Source organism: Mesoplodon mirus (assembly GCF_964341445.2).
Source record: "Mesoplodon mirus genome assembly, chromosome: 15".
Taxonomy (NCBI): domain Eukaryota; kingdom Metazoa; phylum Chordata; class Mammalia; order Artiodactyla; family Ziphiidae; genus Mesoplodon; species Mesoplodon mirus.
The window spans coordinates 16409343-16430414 of NC_138991.1; the positions used below are offsets into that span (position 1 = coordinate 16409343).

The window sequence follows — 21072 nt, forward strand, 5'->3', positions numbered from 1 at the left end:
CCCCACTCTAGCCCACCCCAGGGAATGAGCCCCTTCAGAGTCCCTCGAAGGGGATGCCTGTGACCTTTGCAAAACGAAATGCAATAACCAAGTCCTATGTGCCGAGAAGACCCCAGGGCCAGCCACAGAGGCTGCAATAATCCAGCCGGGTGTTTGGACAGGAGGAGCCCTGCAAAGCTCCATCATCTCGGCCTGTTGCCTGAGGAGGGAAGCGGTTCACCTTTTGCTAATCACCCTAATTCATTTTTTATTACTAACTTTCCTGTTTTCTATTTGCCGTCTCATTGAAGATATTACCAAAGGCATTTAAACAGCATCAGACCGTACCACAATGGCAAACATAACTCTTTTGATTGAAATCTGCATTAATATACATATAATTCCCTGACCACGAAGACCTCACGGTGCACATGCTAGACCCCAAGTGAAGGCGGGTTTGGCAAGAGGCATATACACAACTGAAGGTTTTTCAAAAGACAATCAACTCTGCCAGGAGGGTGCGATAAGATGGGTGCTTTTGGGACTTCCCTGGTGGTGCAGTGGTTAAAACTCCACACTTCCACTGCAGGGGCACGGGTTCAATCCCTGGTCAGTGAACTAAGATCCCACATGCCGCGCGGTGCAGCCAAAAAAAAAAAAAAGGGTGCTTTCTCGTGCTGTTGGTGGAACGTGGATAATCCTTCTGACATGATGCCCTGAATCAAGAGCCATAAAAACACTCACTGTGGGCTCCTCTGGTGGCGCAGTGGTTGAGAGTCCGCCTGCCGATGCAGGGGACACGGGTTCGTGCCCCGGTCCGGGGGGATCCCACATGCCGCGGAGCGGCTGAGCCCGTGAGCCATGGCCGCTGAGCCTGCGCGTCCGGAGCCTGTGCTCCGCAACGGGAGAGGCCACAGCAGTGAGAGGCCCGCGTACCGCAAACAAACAAACAAACAAACAACGAAAAAAAACAAAACCAAAAAAAACGCTCACTGCTTTGAGCCAGAAGTTCTACTTTGGCCGTGGCCAACAGCCTAGTCTTCGCCCTGACACCCTCTCTCTAGCACACCGCATGGCCAACCTGTCCCCAAATCACATACATTCCACCTCCTAACATCTTCCATATCCCTCTACTTCTCCCCATTCTCATCCCACCAGCACAGTCCAAGCCAGAGAGGGGTCCAAGAGAACTTTGTGCAATGACGGGAATGTTCTATATCCACACTGCCCAACGGGGGCTATGAAACACTTGAAATATGGCTGGTGTGACTGAGGAACTATATTTTATTCCATTTTACTTTAAATTTCAATAGCTACGTGTAACTAGTGGCTACCATATTGGAAAGTGTATCCCCAAGCCATCACCAGTCCTCTTCTAAATGATAGTAATCACCTCCCCACTGTCTACTTGCATCCATTCTTGCCCCCATCCATTGTTTTCCCCTTAAGAGAGCCACAGAGATTCTTCTCAAATGCAACACATCTCAACTCTCACCACCTTTGAGACAAAGTCCAACCTCCCAGACACAGCCTTCGAGGCCCCGTCTCTGGGACAGAGAATACTCCAGTTATCAGGGAGCCTATGGTGTGCCAGGTGCTGGGTGCAGGGGCGGGCAGCAGGCGGCAAAGGCCTCCCGGAGGGGGTAGCACTTGAGCAGAAACCTAAAAATGTAGGCGCCTGCCAGGTAGGTCAGGAATGCCAAGACCGAGGCACAGCAGTGAGAACTGCTCTGAGCTACGTCCATGAGCCACCAGCGAAGAGTCAGCCCTTGTGAAGCTGATAATTCAGTGCGACATAAACAATACAAAGAATGAATAAGTACATTACACACTGTGAGAAGGGGAAAGAAAAAGATGGGTAAGGGGTTTCTGGGGGACTGGGGTGGAGGGGAGACGTCTGCAGCATTAAATAGTAAGGAAGGAAAGTGCCCAAATAAACCTTGTTCTTTTTTCTTTCTTTTTTTTTTTTGGCGGTACGCGGGCCTCTCACTGTTGTGGCCTCTCCCGTTGCGGAGCACAGGCTCCGGATGTGCAGGCTCAGCGGCCATGGCTCACGGGCCCAGCCGCTCCGCGGCACGTGGGACCTTCCCGGACCGGGGCACGAACCCGTGTCCCCTGCATCGGCAGGCGGACTCTCAACCACTGCGCCACCAGGGAACCCCTAAACCCTGTTCTTGAGTCTGTGTGGTAGGAGAGTAGCGGGTGATTTCCCCAACTTTTTGGCAGGGGACACAGTCTTCATAATTTACAGTTTAATAAGAAAAAGGGGTGATAACTTCAGGAGAGAAGTGACCAAAAAGTCCTACTTGCCCAACAGAAGCGTTCCCACAGGCTAGAGAGAGATTTCCTTATCTCCGAAGGTCAGGCCAACCGTGCCCCAGATACCCCAACCCAACCAACCAGGAGTGACGCCTCCCTCCTGAAAATGGCAAGGTGACTACCCACAGGGAGATGGGAAGTGGACAAAACAGGGGGTTGAGGTCTGCCAGCCCTGCCCTCAGAGAGTCAAGCACTGATGAAAAATCCAAGGGTTTCGACCATCAACCCTCTTGACTTCCATTTCAACTTTCTTCCTTGGGCTCTGTCGTTACAATGGGAACTCACATTTATTAACATCTGCAAGGCCCAGACACTGTGTCTCTCACATTTATGTGTTTAATCCTCTTGGCAACAATGTACAAATATGACAAGTGAGGCCCAGAGAGGGTAAGCAAATTATTCTTGGAAACACAGCCTGGGATATGTTATGGTGGCCATCTCTGGAAAGTATAACCACCACACTGATTCATTCATTCTTTTTATTGAGCACCTACTACACAGCAGACACCACGCTAAGGTGCCAGGGACTAGGGAGTGAAGAAAACAAGCACGATGCCACTGGTTGGAAAGCTTACTGTCCTCAAGGTAGAACAGACACTCAAGTCATCTCATAGATGTATCATGCAAGGGGGAAAATACACTGGAGGCTGAGATAGAGAATAACAGGGTAACTGCATAGATTAGGGGCGTCGGAGTCTTGGAGGAGGTGAGGATAAAGCGGAGACCTGAAGGGTGAGCAGGAGCCAGCCTCGTGCAGAATGAAGACAAGGACATTCCAGACCAAGGAAACAGCATATGCAAGGCCCCTCAAGCAAAAAAGACCATGCGGGTGGAGGTGTCTGGGGAAAAGCAAGAAGGCTGGGGTAGTTAGAATAGAGTCAATGGAGGCCGGCTTTGCTCCCCACCGTATCCCCAGCACAAAGCCTGGGGCCTTGGACAGAGCAGCTGGGAGTGAGGCTGGAAAAGCAGGCAGGGACTAGATCACACAGGGATGTCTGCACCAAAAAAGGCATTTGATGTTACCTACACACCAGGGGAAGCACTGGAAGGTTTTAAGCAGAGGTCTGATTTCAGCTGGGCAGAGTTCACCAAGCCACAACAGAGACCCATGAGCGATTCTGCCCAGAGAAATGACAGGATCTAATTTACACATCAGACGGAGCTCCATCACGGTCGGGATGGTTCCTCAGCTCATCGTGATGTGTGACTTGTGGTCACACAAGTGACTGGATAGTGAATGTCCCCAAAAGCTAAGTGCCCCCAGCTTGTATGTGGGAGGTGGCCACCTTTCAGAAAAGCAAGACAAAGCAGCAAGTGACAGGACCTGTTGACAGAGCATCGGACAGACTCAAAGCTGTCGGCAGAGGGAATATTGTCCCAAAGATGCCACAACAGGGTGGTGGCTTATTGTTAACATGGAGTCTTTAGGAAAACACAATTATGTGCTTCACTGATACTATAAGACATAATCCAAGACAGCATGCAAACATTTAGCGATCGATCCACAAGACAAGTAAAAGGACTAACACAAGAGCCAGTGGAGGAAATGCTTGTACTGCACAGGTGGGAGGCCAGGCCCTGCAGCTTGTTTTTTTTTTTCTCTTTGTCTCATTTAAAATCAAAGTTTGGCTCTTAGGCACCCATAGAGAGTTTTGGAAAGGGAATTAAAATTAAGTATCCCAGATGCTTAAACACATGTTATTATCTCACTTAATTTCATCAACAGGTAAGCACAGTTAATCCCATTTTGCAGATGAGGAAACTGAAGCCCAGAGATAATAAGTAGCTTTCCAAATGGCCTTGCTCCCCTCTCTAGCCTCATCTCTTGACACTCTTGGCCCCTTCGATGGCTTTGCATGTGCTGTTCCTTCTACCTGGAATGCTCTTCCCTATCTTCTTCACATGGCCAATTTCACCTTCAAGCACAGGCCAGGTGTCCCCTCATCTGAGAAGACTTCCCTAACTGCCCCGCTGCTTGGCCTGGTAGTCTCACACCCATTTGGAATTGTTTCTTTTTGCCTGTCTCTCTAATATGTTAGATTGCGGCTTCTCAAGGACAAGGACCAGGTCTTCATCTCCTTTCCATGCCTGGCATATACCTCCAAGCCCTGCATACAGCAGGCAGTGAATGTTCTTTGCATGGCTGAATGAATGAATGAGTAAATGAATTAACTCTTAATAAGTTTCAAAGCCAGAATTTGATCCCAGGCCAATATGACTCCAAAGCATATCTCTTGGCCAGAGCGTGAGTGTGTCTTATATAATCAATCAGAAAACGTACACAAGCATGGGATACATTTCAAAACATACCAAGGGGGCTTCCCTGGTGGCGCAGTGGTTGAGAGTCCGCCTGCCGATGCAGGGGACACGGGTTCGTGCCCCGGTCCAGGAAGATCCCACATGCTGTGGAGTGGCTGGGCCCGTGAGCCATGGCCACTGAGCCTGCGTGTCCGGAGCCTGTGCTCCGCAACGGGAGAGGCCACAACAGTGAGAGGCCCGCGTACCGCAAAAAAAAAAAAAAAAAAAAAAAAACCATACCAAGGGCTTCATTCATCCCTCCAAAAGAACCGCTGAAAAGCGCCATCCCTCAGGGGAAAATAGGATTGCGAATATGAACAAAGGGTTAACCAAACCCTTTTCCCTTTTGCAAAAGCATTTCAGCTTTTTAAACTGTCTAGCGTAACTCCCTTGGAAACCTGATGAAGGCAGGATGCTAACTATGTGACTAGGTAACTCTGCTTGTGGTAAAATGACCCTTGATTGGTAAGTTGCATCTGGACTGGAAGGAACTATAAATAAGTTATAAATAAATTACAAAGACTTGATAAAGAAGCCATAGTTAAAGTTGCCCTGAGTGTAGTGACTCTTGTAACTGACATGCCCCTTGCAGGGACCTTTGATGTGGAGACTATGGAATTGTTACAAGAGATGTTCCTTTGGGAACTAAAGCTTCTAAGTCAGGGTGGCTTCCAAACCCACCCATTGTGGGTCTCACGCCCTTGCATCTTTACTAAAACCTGGCAGGGCGGGGGTTGACAAAGAGAAGAGCTGCTGGCCATCTCTGTGGGCTCCCGCAGAGCCCGCTGCTAGAACTGCTCCCGCAGAAGAGGGACAGATCGTGTGCCCTGCTGGCAAGCGGTGGTTCCTGTCCCAAGTCCTTCAAGGAGACAGGTACCAAGGGTAACCTGTGTGAGTCTTGTGAGTCTGAATGTTTCATTGAACTTGAAAGGGTTCCTGTGAGAGCTTCAACGAGAAAGAAGAGAACTGATACAGAGGAGAAACGAGACCACCCCAACCAAAAACACCACTACACTTAATTCTGAACTCAAAAGCTCCTTAGACCTCCAATTTATAAAAAGACATAAAAACCTGGGATGACATCTATGCTCACTGTCCTTCGAGGGTCCAGCTGACCTGAACAGCACCTGGCACAGAAATGAGGGAGGGGATGACTTACCTGATCTCCCAGAGGCCTCACCACAAACCTGAGATGCAAATGCAATTATGTGAGATAACTGAGGCTCAGAGAGGTTAAGTGACAGGTCCAAAGTCACACAGCTTGTAAGTGACAGGATATGAACCCAGGCACTTCCATAGAACTCAAAAGTTATATTTGAATCCACTATCTGGTTTTGTATAAAAATTAACTTACAGCTCTGGTGGACATATAGAACAGAGAATGCATAGGGGTGGGGTGGGGTAAAGGGACCTCCTTAAATAATGTACGTAGTACCCAATAGGCACTGGTTAAACCTTTGCGGAATAAATGAGCAAAGAAAGGCCCTGGGTCCACCTTCCACATTATCAAGTTCAGTTCGAGTCAAAACATAGCACTGCGGAACAATAAAATTTATGCATGAGATTGACCCTGGGTTATACTACTGAGTTGGATTCGTTTCCAACAGGTTTCTATATCATTCCTACAAATTAGGCCCAACTTCGAGATAAGCACATTTGAATTAGCTCTAATGTGAAGGCATTCTATTACCAAATGATGTTCAAAGTTGAAAACCAAGGCAGGAGGCCCAGCTGGGAACCCCCTGGCCCCCAGAATAGGCAATGCATCAACAGTAAAAACAAGGGGTGAGCTGGTCCATTCTTGCATCCCTGCAGAGGGCGAGAGCTCCAGCGGGCACCATGGAGGCTGCAGGAGCAGGGAGGGCATAGGCCAAACCCCAGCTCTGCCAACCAGCTCCTCTGCTGCCCTTTGTAACTTGACCTATTTGGATCTCAGTCTTCTCAGTGACACGATGGGGACACATGTGCCTAGCATAGTTCTTACGAAGATTCAGCGAGATGATATGAGTGCGTGAGCCTGACACGCAGTAAATGCTCAGAGAATAATTTGTGCTTATTTCTACCCTACTTTCTCCATAAAACAGCACAAATTTTAGAAATAAAAATCTGTGGGAGGGGGCTTTTTGTTCAAGATGATGGGTAGAACACATACTTTTACCTCTCCCCTCTTCTAAACCCCACCAGAATGACAAAACAGGGGAGGTAGAGACACCCACATATTCATAATTCATATGCACACACACATATATTCATAATTCAGATAGAGAGATGAAAACTGCACAACTCCAAAAGAGCCCATAAGAAAACAAGAAAGGGCTGGGCATCAGAAACATTGAGAGGGTGCTGGAAAGTAAGAAGTCGAAGAGACAGACTGACAATGAAATCTACCAGTTCCAAGGCACCAGCACACCAACACAAGACCTCCAGAAAAGCTATTTTCCTAACTGAACCCCAGAAAATCCCAAAGCACAGGCAGCAGGGGCTGAAAGCCCTGGGCAGGGGGAGGTGACTTGACCTTTGTGTTAGTCTACAGTCCTCAGAGAAGCTGACTGTTGGTTTTGCCCTGAGGCTAAAGCCAGGAAGAAGAACTCTTTAATTAAATGAGAAATCTGTCTCAGGGATTCCCCCACCAGGGATGGACATGATGCAGGAAAAACAAAGTGCACCAGTGCCCATGGGTAACTGCTGGCTGATAAGAGAAACAGATGTCCCCAACCTCAAGTGAGCTTGTCCCATGCTCTAGTAGAAGTCTCCAGCTTTAAGTGTCTACACACAGGCCCCACCCAGGGCACCTAAAATTAACATTCACATTGCCTACCCACATGCTCCTGGCTTTCACAGATGTTGAGGAAACTTACAACGAAAGAACAGATCAATCTAGACCCTTGTTCACAAATAAACGTCAACCAAGAATCACCAGGCATTTGTAGAAAATATCAGCATAAAAGAGAGACCAGGAAGTGAACCAAAGACCTAACCAGCAAGAAAACAGAGTTAATGCAGCAAACAGAAGATAACTTTTTTATAAAACTGAAACATTATCTTCAAAAAGATTCAAGATATTCACATATCCATAAAAAAAAGGATGGGCTACTAGAACATAAGCTCAATCAAGAAACAATACAGAATTCTGAGAAATGAAAAAGTGATTACAGAAATAGAAACCATAAACTCATTAGAAGTACTGAACTGAAGAATGGTTATGCCTGGAACTATACCCACCACACTCCCCTAAGTTGTTAGCCCTGGGGAGCAGGGCTGAGAGGGCAGTGGGGAAAATGAAAGAGAATGAGAGGGGGCTCTACTTTTTTTTATTCTAATATATTTCTGTGTATTTTATAGAGAATAAAAACAATTAAAAAAAAAGAATGGCAGGACTCAAGACAAAGGCAGAAATGATAGAAGAATGAAATGAAATTGGGAGTGAGTTAATGAGCAAAAGATGTCCCATGAAGGCTTCCCTGGTGGCGCAGTGGTTAAGAATCCACCTGCCAATAAGTGGTGCTGGGAAAACTGGACAGCTACATGTAAAAGAATGAAATTAGAACACTCCCTAACACCATACACAAAAATAAACTCAAAATGGATTAAAGACCTAAATGTAAGGCCAGACACTCTCAAACTCTTAGAGGAAAACATAGGCCGAACACTCTATGACATAAATCACACAAGATCCTTTTGGACCCACCTCCTAGAGAAATGGAAATAAAAACAAAAATAAACACATGGGACCTAATGAAACTTAAAAGCCTTTGCACAGCAAAGGCAACCGTAAACAAGACGAAAAGACAACCCTCAGAATGGGAGAAAATATTTGCAAATGAAGTAACTGACAAAGGATTAATCTCCAAACTTTACAGGCAGCTCATGCAGCTCAATATCAAAAAAACAAACAACCCAATGCAAAAATGGGCCGAAGAACTAAATAGACATTTCTCCAAAGAAGACATACAGATGGCCAACAAACACATGAAAGGATGCTCAACATCACTAATCACTAGAGAAATGCAAGTCAAAACTACAATGAGGTATCACCTCACACCAGTCAGATTGGCCATCATCAAAAAATCCACAAACAATAAGTGCTGAAGAGGGTGTGGAGAAAAGGGAACCCTCTTGCACTGTTGGTAGGAATATAAATTGATATAGCCACCTTGGAGAACAGTATGGAGGGTCCTTAAAAACTAAAAATAGAACTACCATACAATCCAGCAATCCCACTACTGGGCATATACCTTGAGAAAACCATAATTCAAAAAGGGTCATGTACACAATGTTCACTGCAGCTCTATTTACAATAGCCAGGACATGGAAGCAACCTAAGTGTCCATCAACAGATGAATGGATAAAGAAGACGTGGCACATATATACAGTGGAATATTACTCAGCCATAAAAAGAAACGAAATTGAGTTATTTGTAGTGAGGTGGATGGACCTAGAATCTGTCATACACAGTGAAGTAAGTCAGAAAGAGAAAAACAAATACCGTATGCTAACGCACATATGTGGAATCTAAAAAAAAAAAAAAAGGTTATGAAGAACCTAGGGGCAGGACAGGAATAAAGATGCACATGTAGAGAATGGACCTGAGGACACGGGGAGGGGGAAGGGTAAGCTGGGACAAAGTGAGAGTGGCATGGACTTATAGGTACTACCAAATGTAAAATAGATAGCTAGTGGGAAGCAGCCGCAGAGCACAGGGAGATCAGCTCAGTGCTGTGTGACCACCTAGAGGGGCGGGATAGGGAGGGTGGGAGGGAGACGCAAGAGGGAGGGGATATGGGGACATATGTATATGTATAGCTGATTCACTTTGTTATAAAGCAGAAACTAACACCCCATTGTAAAGCAATTATACTCCAATAAAGATGTTACAAAAAAAAAAAAAAAGAATCCGCCTGCTATGCAGGGGACACGAGTTCAAGCCCTGGTCCGGGAAGATCACACATGCCGCACAGCAACTAAGCCTGTGCGCCACAACTACTGAGCCTGCACTCTAGAGCCCACGAGCCACAACTACTGAGCCTGCACTCCAGAGCCACGTGCCAAAAGTACTGAAGCCCGCGCGCCTAGAGCCCGTGCTCCACAACAGAAGCCACCGCAGTGAGAAGCCCGCGCACCACAACGAAGAGTAGCCCCCGCTCACCTCAACTAGAGAAAGCCCGCGCGCAGCAACGAAGACCCAACTCAGCCAAAAATAAATAACTAAAAATTAAAAGAAAAAAAAGATGTCCCATGATATCCTATGTCATGCCTACAAGTGACACAGGCATTTGCCTCTGAGCTTCCTGGTTGCTCAGAAAAGCTGAAAGATTGATAAAGGGACCACCATGGATGCTGACCTCCCCTGAGGTGGAGGCAGGGCGAAGAGGCTCTTGAAGAATGTGACAGGACTCCAGTCCAAAGAGAAGGCCACGGTCCCCTGCCCAGATGTGACTCACTCAGGCATGGCCCAGAAGCTCCTCAGAAATCAATGTGGAGTCCTCCCTACCACACAGAAAAATGTGCGACATCTCAGCGCAAGAACTCTGGAATCCTACCTAGGAATGTGTAAGAGAATCTCCTTGGACCCCAGAAAATTCCATCAATTATCATTTTTCTTCACTCGGACCTAAGAAGCAGTTATCTCCCAGCTCTCCCTCACAGCATGAAGCAATGAAGAATCTAGCAAGTGACTCAAAAGTCTCTAAAATTTAATCATCAATATGCTGACCCTTGATTTCTTGGGAAACAAGAAGAAGGTGAGTTTTCTCCCCCAAATGCAGCTCCCTGAAATGGACACTGTGGTGCTTCCCTTTCCACCCATTCATTCCCTAACTTCTGGGCTCACAGCTATACCTTGTGGGGGCCACCTGAAGCCAGTGACCAGAGGATGCAAGAATCAAAGGAATGGACGGCCTCCTTGCTTCAGTTTGAGACAAACTGGAGTCCAGTTCCAAAGGTCCCTGTGGGATGCTTTCATCATTAACTGTATCCCAGGCCAGCATCTCCCTCTGCCCAACTGCTTCCATTACTCCCTTCAAGGTGCACCTCCTCAGAACATCCCCCCAGATACACCTTCCACAGGCAACTCGCCACATCAGTCTATTTCCAGGGAGTTCAATGTAAGATTCTCTCCAAGGTGAGGGAGACGCTCCCCGTGACCCACAGGGGTCCTGAAAAAGGCGGGAGTCTCTGGGACACCTGACCAAGTCCAAGTTAGGGCTACATGCCTCAGGCCAGCAGTACATCCTTACTGTCCTAGGCCAAGGCTGGAAAATCCTCCCATATTCTAGACGAGAGCTGGGTTCTCTAAGTGTGCTTCCCAGACCAGCAGCGCTGGCATCAACAACTTGTTGGCACTGCACATTTTCAACTCCTCCCCAGACCTACTGAATCAGAACTTCTGGGGGTGGCACCGGCATTCTGTGTTTTCACTGCCCTCCAGGTGATTCTGTTGCACTAAAGTCTGAGAAGCAGAGCATCCCTGGCTACTGGGGGAAATCAAACACAAGTCATCAAACTTTCCCATAGCAGAATGTAAATTGGTGAAGCCACTATGGAAAACAGTATGAAGGTTACTTTAAAAACTAAAAGAGTGTTACCATATGAGCCAGCAATCCCACTCCTGGGTAAAATATCTGGAAAAGATGAAAACTCTAATTCAAAAAGATACATGCATCCCCATGTTCATAGCAGCATTATTTACAGAAGCCAAGACATGGAAGCAAGCTAAATGTCCAACAACAGGTGAATGGATAAAGAAAATGTGGTGTGCGTGTGTGTGTGTGTGTGTTTGTGTGTACATATATAATGGAATATTACTCAGCCATAGAAAAGAATGAAATATTTCCATTTGCAGCAACGTGGACGGACCTAGACAATATCATACTAAGTGAAGTAAGTCAGACAGAGAAAGATAAATATTATATGACATCACTCATATCTGGAATCTAAAAAATAATACAAATCAACTTATTTACAAAACAGAAACAGACTCACAGACATAGAAAACAAACTTATGTTTACCAAAGGGGAAGGGGGAGGAGGGATAAATTAGGAGTATGGGATTAAGAGATACACGCTACTACATATAAAATAGATAAACAACAAGGATTTACTGTATGGCACAGGGAACTATATTCAGTATCTCGTAATAACCTATAATGGAAAAGAATCTGAAAAAAAAAATATATATATACATATAAAACTAAATCACTTTGTTGTACACCTGAAACAAAAACACTATTGTAAATCAACTATACTGCAGTAAAAAAATAGGATGCCTACTTATGATAAACCCCAGTTTCATACAAGTGAAGGATCTTTTGTAGGCATTTATAATAATATTAAACTCTCCACCAAAAAACAAACAAACAAACAAAAGACCAAAAAACTTTCCCACAGCAGAAGACCAAGAGACAGTGACCGACAATGATCTGGATCCAGCAACATGAAACATTTCATACTCTGAACCATAACTCTGGCTCCAAGACACCTTTCTACTTAAAATCCAACCAGCTGGGATGCGACCCCCCCTCCTCCCTCCGTATAACGATTCCTGCTGTCATCCCTCTCCTCTGCAGACAGCACTCCCTGACTTAGGCTGATAGTATCCCCAAATCCTCTCCAAGCCACCTTGCGACGGGTGCCCCTCTGCCTAGAACGCCTTCCCACCACTCTGCATGCCTCCGCCATGTAGCCTGCTTGGTGTTCCCTGTAAGACTCTGCCGTGTGCAGCCTTCCCACACCTCTGACACTATCACTTCCCCAGACAATTATATATTTAATTATGACTCTGCCTTTCGAGCCAGTATATTACAGATCCACACAGCCTTTCATCTAGGAAAGCCGAGTTTCCTATTGAGTCCCTGCACCTTCAGGACAGGGCTGAGTCCCCTCGCACACAGTAGGCACTCATTAAAACCTGCTGAACATCTGAAAAACCCAGCAGGAAACAGGTCATTACGCACTGAAAAGCCACAACCTTGCTGCTCATTCTAGCAGGCACCAGAAATCGCAACTGTACAGTAGCAAGTTTAAGCATCAGGGTAATTGAACAAAATTTATTATCCCGTGTTATACAACATGTTTTCACTAAGATTTAAAATTACAGTTTACCAAGACTCATTAAGTTAATAATTACTTACCATATGTTTTTACTGCTGCTCCCAAACCATGCTGAAAAATCACTATGTAGGTTTTTGGTCCATGTAAATAAATAAACAGGATAACTGTCAACCACGTGGATACAGGATTTGCTGACAAGGAGACACAGGACTAAAATACCGAACAGGGGCTTCCCTGGTGGCGCCGTGGTTGAGAGCCCGTCTGCCGATGCAGGGGACACGGGTTCGTGCCCCGGTCCGGGAAGATTCCACATGCCGTGGAGCGGCTGGGACCGTGAGCCACGGCCGCTGAGCCTGCGCGTCCGGAGCCTGTGCTCCGCAACGGGAGAGGCCACAACAGTGAGAGGCTGTGTACCGCAAAAAAAAAAAAAAAAAATACTGAACAGAAAGCACGAGTCCTAAAGCTCTGCCACTCTCATCACCATCATCTCCTAGTTTACCTGTACCACACTTTCCAGATTAGCGGTTCTCAAACAGGGTTGATTTTGCCTCCCTGCCCAGGGAATACTTAGCAAGGTCTGGAAACACTTTTGATTGTCGTGACTAGAGTGCGGGGTGCTGCTAGCATCCGGCTGGTAAAGGCCAGGGATGATGCTCCACATCCTATAATGCATGGAAAAACTCCCAAGACAAGGAACTGTCAGGTCCAAAATGTCAATATTGCTGAGGCTGGGAAACACTGTTCTACATTAGAGGGAACTTCCATGTCTGTTACTTTAATCTGAGCTTCATAGCAACAATATGAGGAACGCATTACGGTCCCCTTGTACAGATGAGAAAACTGAGACTTGGGGCAGTTGAATGATGTGCACAAGGTCAGCGGCCCACGCCGATGAACAGTGCAGCTGCAATCTGAACCAGTCTTCTCTGCCTCCTAAACCCACCTCCCCTCCCACACAGATTCAAGAAGGAAAAAGAAAGATGCAAAGGAAGTGAGCAGCTCCTTGTCTGCCCAGAATGCTGCGCAGAGACCTCTTCAAACCCTAGGCCCAGGAAAATCAGATCCAGAGACCAAGGCATGGAAAGGCCTGTTGTTAGGAAGACCCTTCCCCCAGCAGCCAGTGCTGAAACTAGATTCCTCTTGCATTTTAACTTTCAATTGTGCTGCTCTTTGTGAATAGAAATGAAAGCATTTCCTGCTGGGGCTGAGTACCTTACAGGCAGGATTTCCAGCTCTGATGGCAACCGTGTGGGGGAGGTGCTGATGTGCCCATTTTCCAGATGCAGAGACTGAGGCACAGGGAGGTGAAATAACTTGCCTGCACTGAAGATGGTAAGGTAATGTTCAAACCCAGGTCTGCCAGGTCCCAGAATTTACACTGCCTTCCTAACCTGAGACCAGCGTTGGGAAATCCGAGAAGCAAAATAAACGCCCTACAGAATCACACGGAGCTGGCAGCCAACCTGCAGGGCAATCCTTGGGATGCGGGTGAGGCTCTTCCCAGTTTACTGGCTGCTCTCCATGCTGGGCTCTGCTCCCTGGGCCTACTCGGGGAAGTTCTTCTAGGAATGTCAGGTCAACCAAAAGACTCTTGGCCCCTGCCCTGCCCTGCTCTGGACACAATGTGCTCACCGCAAAGTCTTTGGATTATAAGAGCCAAACAGATGCTAAGTTCCTCAAGCCACAGGGAACAACAGGCCAGCCCTGAATTTGTTCATTCGACAAATATTTACTGGCACCTATGTGTCAGGCAAGCTCTGGGAATACAAAAGTAAAGGTAGACAGACACGGTGGTTCCTACCCTCTGATGCATATGAGGGCCAATCTCTTCAAAAAGCATCATCCTGGGCTTCCCTGGTGGCACAGTGGTTGACAGCCCGCCTGCCGACGCAGGGGACGCAGGTTCGTGCCCTGGTCCGGGAGGATCCCACATGCCGCGGAGCGGCTGGGCCTGTGAGCCATGACTGCTGAGTCTGCGTGTCCGGAGCCTGTGCTCCGCAATGGGAGAGGCTACAGCAGTGAGAGGCCCGCGTAGCGCAAAAAAAAAAAAAAAAGCATCACCCTCATCCTTGCCGGTGCACCACTCTCTACAGTTATAAAAGACATGCCCCAGACTTTATTTCGTTATATTTCCATACCATGGCTCCCCATCTCATGAGACTAATGGTCACTAATGTGCTCTCCCTTTGCACAGAGGGTAACAGAGGCCCAGAGAAAGGCACTGTCATGCTCAAGGTCACCCAGCAGACTGGGGGGGGGAAGGGGGGGAGGGGCTGTGTCAGGCCTGGGCTGCTGCTCCTGACATTGGTAAGGTACGGAAGTGTGGTCTTTGAGGAGCCTCTGGGACACTGGGGGAGGGGAGGGCTATAGGGAGCACCTTTAGACAGAAAGTAAAAAATCTTCCTAACAGAGGCAGAGGCACCCTTCCAGAGTTCCCCCAGGACCAACCAGCCCAGGGCTCCTTCCCCAGGACCCATCCACAGCCACCTGTGCCCCAGCAGAAAGATGCTGCGGGGACCTCATCTACTAGGGTTGCTGAGCGGGTGTCTCATATCTCAAGTCTGGGTGAGGTGGGACCAGCAACTTCCACTTCATGGATTTTCTCCATAAGGAGCCTCCAATCACTCACGAACCAAGCTTGTCTAGATCCCATCCGGGGGTAAGATGCTGTGCCCAGAGCTGTGTGGGTGGAGAGTTGAATCATTCACCCGCCAGCACAATTTCCTGAGTAATTATGGGTCAGGCACTGTGCCAGGTGCTGGGCATGGTTCCTGCCTGGTGGGAGCCCACAAAAGCCTGTATACAAACAACCAAACCGCTGATATACAACGTGTGGTCTCCAGAGCTGCAGCAGCATGGCTGGGCGCTCCTCAGAGATGCAAACCCTCAGGACCCCCAGCACAAATCAGCTGAATCAGAATCTCAGGGCGGGAAGGGATGCCCAGGAATCTGTTTTGTTTGTTTGTTTGGTTGGTTGGTTGGTTGTTTGTTTGCGGTACGGGGACCTCTCACTGTTGTGGCCTCTCCCATTGCGGAGCACAGGCTCCGGACGCGCAGGCTCAGCGGCCATGGCTCACGGTCCCAGCCGCTCCGCGGCATGTGGGATCTTCCCGGACCGGGGCACGAACCCGTGTCCCCTGCATCGGCAGGCGGACTCTCAACCACTGCGCCACCAGGGAAGCCCAGGAATCTGTTTTTGTTTCACATCTTACCAGATGATTCTTAATGGGTACATACATTTGAGACCTACTGATCTAGACCACAAGGCCTTCCCCAACCTCCCTACTTAAAACTGCAAACCGGCCCCTGGACCTAATATCCTTAACCCTCTTCCCTGCTTCATCTTTCTCCATAGTTGTAATGATGGCATCAGTCACAATACCATATCTATCTCACCTATATATTTATGACTTCCCATGCTGACACGTAAGCTCCAGAGGGTAGCAATATGTGTCACTTTGCTTCACTGCTGTACCATCAGTTGCCTAGTGCAGTGCCTAGCACAAAGCGGTGCTCGATAACTGTTTGTTGATTGAATGATGGATGACAGAACATGTCAAAACCCATGCAGTTTTGAACCCCAGTTCTTGGGGTGATGGGGCGTGCCTGGAGACAGGGAGAAGGTTGTTGGCCGTGGAGCACTGCATGGAGAAAGTGGTACCCAGGTTGGCCTTGAACACCCTGGGTTCATCCTGGGTTGGCCTTGTACCCAGGATGTTTGGACCAGGGATGAAGGATTCTTGGAACACAGAGATGCTAAGTCTCTCACTGGAATAGGTCCCAGGTGGTTGATAGCATTGTTATCTAATTAGTAGCTGGTATGTGTCAAGAACTTTCCTATCCTATATCAACTCACTTAACTCTCCCGAACCTCAGAGGTAGACAATGTTGTCCTCAAGAGGACACTGAGGCTCAGAGATATTAAATAATTGGCCCCACTCACAGAAAGACTTGTATAAGGATGTTCACAGCAGCTTTATTTATAACAGTCCCAACATGGAAACAAACCCAAATGTCCATCGGCAGGTGAATAAACAAATCATGCTATATTCGTACGATGTAATATTACTAAATAAAATAGAAAAAACTATTGACGTACACAACATGGATGAATCTTAAGGACACTTCGTTGAGCAAAATGAACCCAAATGCAAAAATGTATATGCTTCATAAGTTCTAAAACTTAAATTAACTTAGTACACTTAAACTGAACTTAAATAAAGCATTGATAATAGAAATTAGTTACGTAGTTTCCTCTAGGGGTAGGGGGTACTGATTGTAAAGGAGCATGAGGGAACTTTCTGGGGTGACAGAAATGTTCTATATCTGGATTGGGATAGTGGTTACATGTGTGGTTATATTTGTCAAAACTCATGGAACAGTACACTTAAAATTTGCATTTTATTGTATGTAAATCATATCTCAATGAGCTAAAATCATTTGCCCTAGGTCACAATGCCACAAGCGGAGATTTGAATCCAGGTTTGCCCAATCCCAATGGCCAGTTTCCACTAGTCTGCCATGGTTGAGCAGGAAGCCCCAGGCAATGCCCTTAGCCTGGTAAAATACCTTGCCAAAACCCTAATGAAGGGACTTCATAGTTACCCTAGAAGAACATCATGACTCCTAAGCCCCAAACCATGACAGAGACGTGTGGGGAACGCCAGACAAGTGTGAAGCTGAGAGTCCAGGAACTTGGGTTCAGGCCTCAGCTGTGCTCTTCATTTGCTATATAACCTATGAGTATACTACTCCATGACTCAGTTTCCCCTTGTGTGAAGGAAGAAGGAGGGGATTAGTGGTTCCCAGTAGGGGGCCACAGACAGGGCTACAGGGCCACAAACCCCTACGCTCACCAGGCGCCATTACTACATAAAATAAGTAATGTGCCTGTTTCATATCTTGTAAGCTATTTTTCAAATGCATGCTAATATTACAGTGATTAATAAACATCTATTTCAAAGCAAAAATGAAACCATAGCAGCTTTGAGTCATTGTGTATCTTCTCAAACAAAAGGTACCCAAAGAACAGCCACTGCTCATGACTTTGGTTTAAAGAGGCTGGAATCTCTGTGTTAGAGGATCGCTAAGGGGACAGTCACCAAGGGAACGGTCGCCAAGGGCCCTTCCAGGTCAACTGCCCCATGGCTGTCCAGCATCACTTGGCAAAGGCTTGCCCTTGTGTTTCTCAGGCCCTGTGGGGACAAGCCTCTTATCTGGGCTCCAGGGACAGAGCCCACAGTGTGCAGGCTGTGTGCTGGTTCTGCAGCCAGTCTATAGACCCCAATTGTGGTCATGGCTGCATCTTGGGCCTGTTTTCCCTCCAGTTCTGAGAGTGACCAGCTGTAAGGACGGAGCCTCTCCAGTCCCTCAACATCAGCTCCTCGGCACAACTTGCCCCACCCCGCAACTGCCAGCGCTGAAGGCAACTGCCCACTGATGATCTGCTACCCACAGGCTTCTGACCCACCCCTCCCTGAGCCAAGTGACTTCCTCTGCCTCACCCTGCCATGAGGCTGAAGGATCAAGAAGCAGATCCCACGTCCAAAGGCAATGTCAGACCTTTCTTTCACCTATCTTAGCGGCCCAGCTGCCACCCTCCTCCACCTGGACACACCCTCAGCTCTGGGTCAGGGGTCCTAGTTCACAGACAGAAACCAGAATCACCAGCTTCTGACTCCCTGATTGGTTCCCTCCCACCAGGGTTTCACACTGGTTCTTGGTGCTGAGTCAGAGCTTTACAGAGCATCAGAATAAAGCAGGGGCCTCGGCTGAGTTCCACCCCCCAAAGGCCTCCTTATGAGACCACCCCACTCTGATGGGGTTTACAGAAACACCACCCCCAAAAGGAGCACTGCAGGCGAGGGGCACCCATCCAACCAAACTCTGAGGCCCAAGTCCCCAATCTCACCCCTGCCCCCAAACCAGAAGCTGGAACCTTGCCAACTTCATATTTTAAAAAATAACAAAGCCAAGGGCAGAAGATAGACGAGCTGCCCCAAACCCAACCGTCTTCTCCTTCCTAAAGACTCCACTTGCTACTTCTAATCAATTCTTCCTCCATCAGATGGAAGCAGCCCGAGAACCGGCCTTCTCTTGAAGACACCATCCCCCTTCTCGGCTTCTAACTTTGCCCGTCACCGGACAAAAGATAATCGCCACATCCTCCGAGAGACCTCACTTGCCGCCTGCCCCCGGCCCACGCCGCCCCCGGCCCTGAGGGCCCCGGACCCCACCCCAAGCCCCAGGCGAACTGCGCAGGGCTCTGCCCCCAGAGTCCAGAAGCCGCTCCCCAAGGCCTGAGGACGCACTCAGCCTGGGCGGCCCCAGGCTCCGCGCGGGAACGCCCCCTCCCCGCAGCATCCCCACAGCAAGAAGCTTGACGAAAAGCCCGTGGGGTGGGGTTAAGGCCCCGGAGGGCCGCCGACCCAGCCACCCGACGCGCACTCACCACACAGTGCCATGGAGCCCGCGCGTCTGCGCCAGGGCCGCGGGGAAACCCACGCGCGCCGTTCAATCCGGGCTCCGAGTGACGAAAAGCCGCGCTCGGCTCCGGCCGGCCCCGGACCAACGCACAGACCCGCGGACGCACGGACCGTCCGGCTTCCTAACTAAGTTCGAAAGTTCCCTCACGGGCGAGGAAGGAGACGCGCACTGCGCCGCTGCACCTCAGCGTCCCGGGCTGGGCTCGGCGCGGGGAGCGGGGTCGGTCGCCGCCCGTCCGGGCTTCCGGGCGCGCGAGCTCGCATCGCGCCCGAAGCAGCAGGGCTGGGACCTGGCTGCGGGTGGAGGCGGCGATCTCGGGAAAGAAGGGGTATCCCTCACCGAAGCCCCAGCCGGGAGGGGACAGGCCTCGCTGGGCTATGGCCAGCTCGCAATCCGAGGCCCCGCCGGGCGGTGACAACCGATTACCAAACGGCCCAATTAGTGCGCTGCGGCGCCGAGAAGTTAAAACGCCCACGCGCGAGTGTGGACAGCCGAGGTGGGGGAGGGGCGGTGTGGTGGCCTTGGCTGCCCCCGGGTGTGACCGCGTGTGACTGTGTGGCTGTCAGGGCGATTAGGGCGCCTGAGGTTCCCCGTCCATGGGGTGGCTATGGGTGACAGCGTGCGACTGAGTCACTGGGAGCGTGAGCGAGTGACTGTCGGAGCGACTTCTTTGTGTGCCTGTCCCCAGTTGTGACTGCGTGTGACGGTGGATGGGGGCATGGAACGCGGTGTGTGGCGTCGTAGTGTGGGAACGGGTGGCTTGCATGTGGTGGTGTGACAGCGCAGATGGGCGAGTGACTCCGTGTGGCTGTGTAGAAATAAATGACTGTCAGGGTGACTTGTATGGGACGGTAGCGTAAGCAGGATGGCTGTGTGTGTGACAGTGGATCACTGTGTGTCGGCTTGTGAATGCATGCGAGACTGTCAGGGGGACGTAGGTGAGTGTGTGTCACTGTGACATCGTGTGAGTGACTGTCGGGGTGACTTCTGCCTGTGATCCCAACAACTCTGGGCATGAGTGTCACCGCCAAGGGATCGGCGTGAGTGGCATGTGCCCGTCGGCGGGGCTGCTGGGTGCGTGTCCCCGCGCGTCGGCACCGCCGGCATCTCCCCGCGTGTGTCCCCGAGAGCGCCCGCGTCCCGAGCCGCCGGGGTACTGCTGCCCGCGCTCCAGCCCGGGGCGCTCTGGCTCGGCTCTGGGTCCGAAGGCGCGGGCAGGCCCCGCCCTCCCGGGCCCCCACCCCGCCCCCGCCTACCTTGCCGCAGTGGTAATAGTCCAGGGGCGCCAGGCTGGCCGTCTCGGCCCCGGGCCGCGCGCCCACCGCGGGCGCCGAGGGGTACAGGCGGACGTCCATGGCGGGCGCGGCGGCGGCGGCGACGGCGGCTCCCGCGGGTAGTGCCTGGGCGGGCGGCGGGTGGGAGCCAGTGTGCGAGCCAGTGTGCGAGCTAGTGTGGGAGCGCGGGGGGCGGGCCGGGGGCGGTGCCCGGCGGAGCGCCCCGCCCCCGCCCGCCAGCGCGCGCTATTGTTCCGGCCTCGGGCGCCGCTGAGGGCCTGGGGCCTGGACCCGATTGTGGAGGTTCCTCCCGCGGGCCAGGCAGACGCCGGGTCCCCCGCCTGGCTCTCCGCCCCCGGGGGGTTCCGGAGGGTTGCGCGCCGGTCCAGACGGCCCTTTCCCGTCCCGCCTTCCGCCACCAAGGGTGAAGGGAGGGAGAAGCCTGTACGACACCCTCCCCAGAAGTGGAACACTCCCCGCTCTAGATATTTAGGGCGTCGCTGAGCCCTAAATGTGGCGGAAGGGAAGGCACACTTTCGGAGATGGGCGCTGCCTTACCCCGGGGCTGCGGCCCAGAGCCCGAGGCCCGAGGCTGACGTTAGGATGTTCTCCCTCCGTGTCCCACTGCGAGAGTGGCCCTGGAGGATTGCTGCTTAAATTCTCACTT

The 21072-nt window shown here is 49.9% G+C and overlaps 1 protein-coding gene across 4 annotated transcripts in view; it reads right to left on the reverse strand.

Moving 5' to 3' along the window:
- The window catches only part of TOX2 (TOX high mobility group box family member 2), a 139613-nt gene extending 119095 nt beyond the window's left edge, over nucleotides 1–20518 (reverse strand). For 3 of the 4 annotated variants that reach the window (XM_082644558.1, XM_082644556.1, XM_082644559.1), the window contains exon 1: nucleotides 20388–20518. In XM_082644558.1, the coding sequence (XP_082500684.1) occupies nucleotides 20388–20486 (99 nt within the window). In that variant the 5' untranslated portion in view covers nucleotides 20487–20518. Of the gene's footprint in view, nucleotides 1–19096; nucleotides 19188–20387 lie in introns of those variants that run through there. The other variant, XM_082644557.1, reaches the window with a different exon arrangement.
- Nucleotides 20519–21072: the final 554 nt, after the last annotated feature.